The 8,306-nt window shown below is 34.7% G+C and overlaps 1 protein-coding gene across 1 annotated transcript; it reads left to right on the forward strand.

Annotated features, from left to right (window-relative positions):
* The first annotated feature begins 1,188 nt into the window (after positions 1-1,188).
* Positions 1,189-2,093, forward strand: LOC149238485 (uncharacterized). The gene is made up of 2 exons (XM_089366992.1): positions 1,189-1,425; positions 1,540-2,093. The coding sequence occupies exons 1-2, from the start codon at positions 1,276-1,278 to the stop codon at positions 1,756-1,758; spliced, it is 369 nt and encodes a 122-aa protein (XP_089223118.1). The 5' UTR covers positions 1,189-1,275; the 3' UTR covers positions 1,759-2,093.
* The last annotated feature ends 6,213 nt before the right edge of the window (positions 2,094-8,306 follow it).

Below are 8,306 nucleotides of genomic sequence, written 5' to 3' on the forward strand. Positions count from 1 at the left end.
GAAGTTAGGGCACAAAATGTGTGTGTGTCCTTTAGAGGTAATCTATGGGGTTAGGGGAGTAAATTTCGATAGTCCAAAGATTTGAGTGGGCTCAATGCGAAATGAAGGGCGTGTAGAGAAGGGTTTTCCCTCAAGGGATGGGGTTTCTATGGAACAAAATAAAAAAGAAGTGTCTTATTTGGAAGCGGAAAAAAGTAGGCAGGAGGCTACTTAGAAAAAAACTTGCTCAAAATTTGGCCCTTCATCTAAAAATCAATAAACAAATCAATGCCATTAAATTTCTAGAGCGGGAGAGAAATCCAATGGTTTTTTTCCAAAGAATCAGAAGGAAATGGCTTTAAGGATTATGTAGAAAATTAATTATTCAATTGGATGAAGGAAGCAACAAACAAAAGTCAGTTTGAGACTAGGATCCTCAAGATCTAGTTTCTCCCTCTAATAAGGAAACCTCATAAGTTTTATTTAAAGAATGTGTTCAAGGATCCCTTGAAGAAACAAAAGTGGTTCAAAACACAAAATTCAAGGGTTTTAGAAGTAGTGATTTTGAGATATTGACTCGAGAATGTTTGTTCGAGGAGAAGCTAGTGGGGTAGAGGATTCAAGGAACCTTAAAGATTATTTGACTTCAAATTTAGGGATAGGATTCAAGGAACCTTAAAGATTATTTGACTTCAAATTTAGGGAAGGTATCGAGAGTCCTATCTTTATTTATGCTAATGATAGATAGAAATGAAGGAACTCAAAAAGATGCATCCTATGTCAATAATAAGAATATGATCTTTGAGGCTCTCAAAGAAAGATTGAACTTACGAAAGATTGAACTTACAAAAGGAGAAACAATTGGAAAATGGAAAGTTTAATGATTCTCCCCTTCTTACGAAAAGTCATTTCATGAATTTACTTTCTTTGAAAAAACGTTAGAGGTCCAGGTCTAAGGCTAGTGGAGCCAAACTATCCCCTATGGAAGAAAATGCAGAAGAGGGGATTGTACGCTTCGAACATGAATAATTCTTGCAGAGCGAAACGTGTTGGATAAACAATTACCCATCTATGAAATCGACGCGTTATATAATACGTGTCATGCTGCATGTCGTTCGAATACTAAAGCTTATCCAATAGAACATACCTCACACAACCATAGGAACCTATATATATATATACATCATTGTGTCAATGGATCACATTATGTTGCAGATTGTTCGGAATTGATTAGAATATCGACCAGTGAAAAGGGTGATCCCAGAGTAATAGGTAGTTAATTATCAGGTAGGAAAAATGAGTTCGGATGACGCTCCCATGTCAGAAGAAGCTCAAATGAGGCTCAAACGTGGAGCCATGAAAGGAGGGCTCAGCAGCAAGGAAGGTACCCGTGAGCCAACAGACGAAGAAGTCAAGGAGAAAGGGCTCATGCCCAAGGAATCCCAGGTGTAACTAATTAGCCTTATTCTTTTCTTATTCTTGTTCTGGATCCTTCAATTACTTCCTGTATTCTGTGTGTTTTGAAATTGTACGTCATTGAATGTATGATTTATTGAGCAGGAGCGGCTGATAGAGGGAGCAAAGAAGGGAGGGAGCACAAGAGCTGCTCAGATAGGGAAGGAAGGATATCAAGAGATGGGTAGAAAAGGCGGGCTGTCCAGGATGGGAATGTCTGGTGAGGAGGCAGCCAAGGAAAAAGGAATCGAGATAGACGAGTCCAAATATAAAACCAAGTCTGAACTCTCTGAGGTTGCCAAGACTCCTCAGCCACAAACATGATAACCGCAATCTATTTACGACTATATATGTAATGTATATATATAATCTCGTATATGTGTGGCATTCGGCTCTATACCTCACGCAATTTTGAATGCATCACCCTGATGATAACGCAACGCCAGAATTTTGCACGGCTTTTATGGCTGCCATTTTGCGAATAGTTATGCATTGACAGAATTTTGGATGGCTTGACATTTACAGCAGCCATCTTGTGAATAGTCGATGAAGCTCCACTGTTATACGTATAAAGACATAGCGATTATAGCAACGTATCTTCCGTTTTGTTTGTGATTGCGTCTTTCCTAATCCAAATAAGTGTTTAATCTATGCTACATTATTTATTATTGTTAAATATCTCTTAACCCTATTTATCATTGATGTTTCTATGGGCTAAATATTTACTTCAGAATCTTCAGTTTTGGTCTTAACACTATTTATCATTGATGTTTCTATGGGCTAGATATTTACTTTAGAATCATCAGTTTTGGTAATAACATGACAGTTATTATTGTTGAATATCTCGTTAAATGGGGTACGCTCATTTGCTATAAATGTACAATATACCGAACGGTGATTGGGAAAACGGTAGTCTTGCCATTGTGTTTTTTTGTATGAGTTTAATACGATTTTCATGGCTTTACATGTATTGCATAAACCGTTTTTGGTTAGTTATCGATAACCCAGCTCAGATTAGGATAGCAAGTGGCCTTGATCTCATTTGATTGGAGTTGGAATCCTAATCAGATATCACCCATGTTAATATTGTTTGTTTGTAGGCGATGACCCGTTTTTAGATTGTTCGAAAATATTTTTGTCCACAGCAATTTTAAATCTTCATTGACAACATTACAAAAATATACGATCACTTTGATAAAAAAAAATATAAGAATTACAAAAATGTTGTAATCAATTTAATAAATAACCTTGAGAATTATTATGTAAGGGATTTTCTCGACGACAGAGTTTCACTGGAAATTCCAACTTTTATCACGAAAATGTGAAGGTTGATCGTAGTGTTTTAGAAGAGCTAAGCTAGGGATCTGCTTACGATAATGTAGGTGGAATCTTTTTAGAGCATAAATAAGTGCTAATAATTGTTATCGTGGGTTACACAACTTAAATTTTGTCTGGCAAATAGTCAATGGATGAATCAGTTGGCTAATGAGCATCGACATATGGTGAATCAATGTAGTTGGCATTGCACCTTGATCGACCGAGATTTATGTTTTCATGTTGTTGTTTGGAATTTGGCTTGTTATTCGGTGGAAATTTTGTTAGAGTGTAAAGAAGCAACAATTGTCAAAGTTGATCATTTCAAATCTCTCTATAAAAAAAATAGTTGTAGTCTTGGAGCTTCCTGGTGGAAAGTGTCGTTGTCATTATAAAGGACATGTAAAAATTATCTTGCAAACATGGGACAAGGTTTTAGATTCTAACAAATAGGCATCAGTGAAGCTCTCCAAACCACTGTGTCATGTTTATGTTGACCTGGAAAATAATTTTTCTCCCAGTGATCAAATCCCAGAAAATGGCTATACCTGTATACCTATTGTTAGTATCAGGGACCCAGTTCGCCCTGGTGTAAAATATGTTGTTCAAACCTGTAAGTCCATTAGAATCAATGTTTTCTCCATTAGAATCAATGTTTTCTCCCAGTGATCAAATCCCAGAAAATGGCTATACCTGTATACCTATTGTTAGTATCAGGGACCCAGTTCGCCCTGGTGTAAAATATGTTGTTCAAACCTGTAAATCCATTAGAATCAATGTGTGAATGATAACTTGAGAAAATATTAACACACTGATCTTCAATTCATTTATCTTTTGTCGGATTTTTAACGAAATAAGTTCAAGAGAAAAGAAGGGTTAAATGTTTTCCATGGCATACTGAGCAATTGGGTGTTCATGCCAATAACCATGCTCTGGTTAAACTAATCCCCTTACCAGTAAAATCAAACCAATATAAATTAAAAGTAGAATGATATGCATTTGGATTTTGCAGTCAATGGATGGATCTTGTCTTCCGATATGCAAGCTGTCGCAACGCATGGAACCAATGTTTAACAGATAAATTGCACTCCTGGGTACCTCTCGTGGTTTTAATTATGTTGATAATGAATATTGCTTTGACTATCGATAGAGGGCCTGGGGATAGAATTCTGTAACATGTCGGTACTATAAGAAGCATAGAATCTGTGTTGATCAAGAGAACTATCCATGCTCATATCACAAGGGACTAGGTTAGGATTGTTGTGAAGGTAACTTCAAGCTCCATAATAATAGTCATTAATGATAATACCTCAATCTTCGCGGCTTTCAACTGAAATGGATCTCCTTAACTAAAATATTTCATGACAAATTTCCAAATACAAAGTTGGCCATTTCCAACAATTCTATACTTCGAGCATATCATGATAACAATCAGGAGAATCCTCGAGAGCATAATGGTTCTTACAATTCTATATTTCGAGTACAGTGAATTGTTATTGCGAAACGTTTTTCCAGGAAATTTATATTACATACACTGTTATAAGTAATATTGGTCTCATTTGCTTCAGAGTCCACAGGTTCTCTAGGTTTTCCAAGGATTCAATCATTCCAATTTAGTCATCCATTGATCCTCAGCCCCCATTGTTATTGCGAAATCCTCAGCCCTCATTGTTATTGCGAAACGTTTTTCCAGGAAATTTATACTAGCATTTGCACTTTATGTTGCAAAGGAAACGCCGTAAGGCATAGAGTGGGGAAGAATAGCATAGAGTGGAGAAGAATAGGTAATCAAATCCGTCAAAATTAAGATTAAATTGATCTATTAATTTTTCATTTACATACAATGAAATCATATGCAACGTGGAATAGGAATAAGAATCTCAAGAATCTCAAGTTATCATTCAGATAAATTTCTATAGTCCATGTTCTATTTTAAATAGTTTACTCTTCGTCATAACTGGAAGAATCTCAAGTTATCATTGAGCTAAATAAATCTCTATAGTACATACTCGTTATATATATATATATATATATATATATATATATATATGAATGAAGATCTCTGCTATGATTTATATTACTTTCTATAGTCCATGCTCTATTTTAAATATTTTACTCTTTTGTCATAACTGGAAGAATCTCAAGTTATCATTGAGATAAATAAATCTCTATAGTACATACTCATTATATATATATGAATGAAGATCTCTGCTATGATTTATATTACTGTGGCAATACCATTTTTCTCTCGCAAATTGGCATCCATTGGTTTTTTTTAAGACATTAAAAGAATCTAGCCGCTATGGTTTGTTATGATCGATGGGTTATCTTTCAGATTATATTGTAGATGATGTTAGATACATTGAATCATTTTGAAATAAACACGGACATGCCATTGGCATAGATTAGCGGCATATGCTACAATAACTTATCTTCATTGAAAAAGAGGTTGATGTATTCATTGAGAATCTCTCACACTAAAACTTCTTGAAACATGGCTTGAAACACCATATGTTAATGATGTTTTCATAGAAGTTGCAACAATGAATGTTGAAGGCAACTGGATGTTATAGAAAATAAAAATGTTAATGAAATTTCCATGCAATAGTGTCCTTGAGAGACAAAATATTTTTATGATTTATTTTGGAACAAATTGATGAAGAGCAAGCTATGGAAGGTGACATGTGGTAGTCGTTTACATACAAGCCAATTTTTGAAGAAATAGAGGACATGCATGGACAACTTGGAACAATGGAACAGTTGCATTAGCCAATAAAGACACTGAAATCTGAAGCTTCCAACAAAAAGACAAGGCTAAAGCAATGAAGAAAAGAAAAGGAAATCCAACTAATGTCAAAAAAAATAAAATTGTAAGCATAGCTTAGACTCGGACCAGAAAATATCTTAGTTTAAATTTTTTTTTTTGTAATTAAAGGGGAGTGTTGCATAAAATAATTTCAACCACCCATTTAAATAGGAGATAATGTTTGTTGGAAATCTTCAAAAATTTTATATCTGAACAATCTCAAAACATATAGGTAATGACTCATTTTCTTCGGTCAAGGATAGTGTGCATTTGCATGGAGTGCACAAAACAATTACAAGTGATAAGTATATTTATTTTCAAAGTGATGGGTACATTTTTTCCCATTTGCAAATCGATGGTACAACAAACATGGTAAATAAAGTTCTGAAAACATGTTGCAGATAAATTCTGGAGAGCATATAGACAAAATGAAATTTAACTGGTGTCAACAAAGTACAAGAAAACCACCCCGCCTTATCGTCCAGAGTTGTGAACTTAGTGGAATTACCAATATGAATAGGTCAGCAAAGGTGTCAAATAGTTCAAGCACAATAAATAGGTAGCCTTTCATAAAAATAAAAAGGTATTCCCATTAAAGTAAGTGATGGTACATCTAAGAGGAGTGATTTCCTAAAGGTTTCTGCAACAAAGTAAAGTAAAAAACAAAAGAGATAAATTAAAACTTAAAATCAAAATAAAATTGAACCATGTCAAATTCTAATGACAAGGCAATCATCGATATACATCACTTAAAATTTCAATGTTTCAAACATTTATATATCTAACACAAGGTTAAATGATGAACCAAGGCCACGTTGAATGACCAATTACATGTCCATCAATTTATAAACTCTATTTAGTCAAGTGGAAAGGTTTACCAGTTTCATGCCACACTGAAAAATAGAAAAAAAAATGATAAAACACAATGAGAGCAGTTTAACATAAATTGATAAACCAAAAAATGAAGATATGAAAATTGAGAAACCTGAAAAGCTAAATTTGTGAATGCTTGTTGTACGAGTAGAAGAATGTAGAGCCTCAGGGGTTAGTTCAAGATGAACCAGACATGAGATCTTTTCCCAAATTTGAGAGGTTACAAGTTCGACTTTCTTGATCCTCTTTATATTACGCTCCAGAATCACTCCAGAATCAGGATCAACGTTTACCTCATTTTCCATTCACAGATCATAAGAAAGTACCTAGAACTTAGAAGGTTTTTCGTGAAGTATTTTCTTTTGAAAAAAAAAGGATAGAAAGATGTAAAACTTCAAAAAAACATGCAACTAGATCACCAAACATGTATCAACCTGCAAACTTAGCTGACAACATGCAACATTGTGCGAATTGTATACTCAAGTCCATGAGAGCCAAAAGTTGAAGTGTTTGGAAAGTGTTGAAGAGTTTAGAAAGTGTTACCATTTTAGTATTTTTAGGATATATCCTCTATATAAACCCAAAAATCCAAATTATAAATTACACTGTTTATTAAAATTAAGTGCTAAGTTCTCCCTAAGGATGGTCAAAATGACATTTATTAAGCAAAGAAGCCATAGAAGCACTGGAAGTAATGGTAAATGTATAAAGCATGCATACATATGTCTTCCAGAGTCCAGACTCCACCCTATGTTAGAGGCTTACCAGAATTTGATCACCACAGAGTCATTAATTGGTCAAGTTTATGAGGTACAAAGTTCATGTATCTCCCCATTCAAAGTGAGTACTATGGAGCAGGATAGATCTTCAATCCCTAGCCGAAGGATGAATAAATCTACCATCACTAATAGGGAAGGCATGTAAAACAATATTAAAATTGCCATCACTGAGGGGAAAAGAACTCCAACCTTGCCTTTAGGTGATAGCAATAAAAAAAGATGTAAATAGTAGTAATTCTGATATCACTGAGGGGAATATGTGCAAACAATATTAACTACTATCACCAAAGGGAAAAGAACTCCAAACCTTGCCTTCAGGTGCCAACAAGCAAACATATTCAGATTTCCAACCAGCTCATCCCTGGTGCGTCACCAGCGTAAAGACAGACTTCCAAATTCCTACCAAAGAATCAATCAGTTTCCAAATAAGATTCAATTGTATTCGAGTATTTATTCAGTTTTAAGAAACCAACAAGGCTGGTAGGCAGTAGTGTTCTTATCCCAGTATGTACAATCATTATTGGACAAACTTAAGCTTTGTCGTATTGGGTTTCAAGACTAAACTTCTGGCTAATTGCTATCATAATGAGATTACAATGGGTAAATTGGACTGTAGCGGAAACCTCAAAATAGACTGCCATAATCTTCACCATTCTTGGTTCTTGATAATATAAATACTGACCTTAGATTTGATGTGTAGGAGGTGCATGATAATATAAACATCGTTGCAAAATTCCTAATTAAAGTTCAGAAATTAGTCTGAAATTAGAAGATCTACACAAATCTAGACCTTTTTGCTGTGAGCTGTGTTTGCGATATATGGAAACGTACTGAATAGTACACATTTAAAACAAGAGAACACAGTAAAAATACACATTTTTGTGACATATGGAACCATACTGAATGGTACACATTTAAGACAACACAACACACTGAGAATAAGATAAGTTGTGATTACTTAAGGAATCAGCAAACATGTCACTTGGTAGAATCAAAAAATGGTGGGGCAAGAACAACACTCGACTTTAACAGAGTTTTTCAACTTTTGGACCCTTGCCGTAATTCCGACTTCGACTTTTTCCACATTGATAATTCTGACT

This window comes from Pinus tabuliformis, chromosome 8, assembly GCF_031772625.1.
Source record: "Pinus tabuliformis cultivar Carrire ecotype Pingquan chromosome 8, CPIR1, whole genome shotgun sequence".
NCBI classification, from domain to species: Eukaryota; Viridiplantae; Streptophyta; class Pinopsida; order Pinales; family Pinaceae; genus Pinus; species Pinus tabuliformis.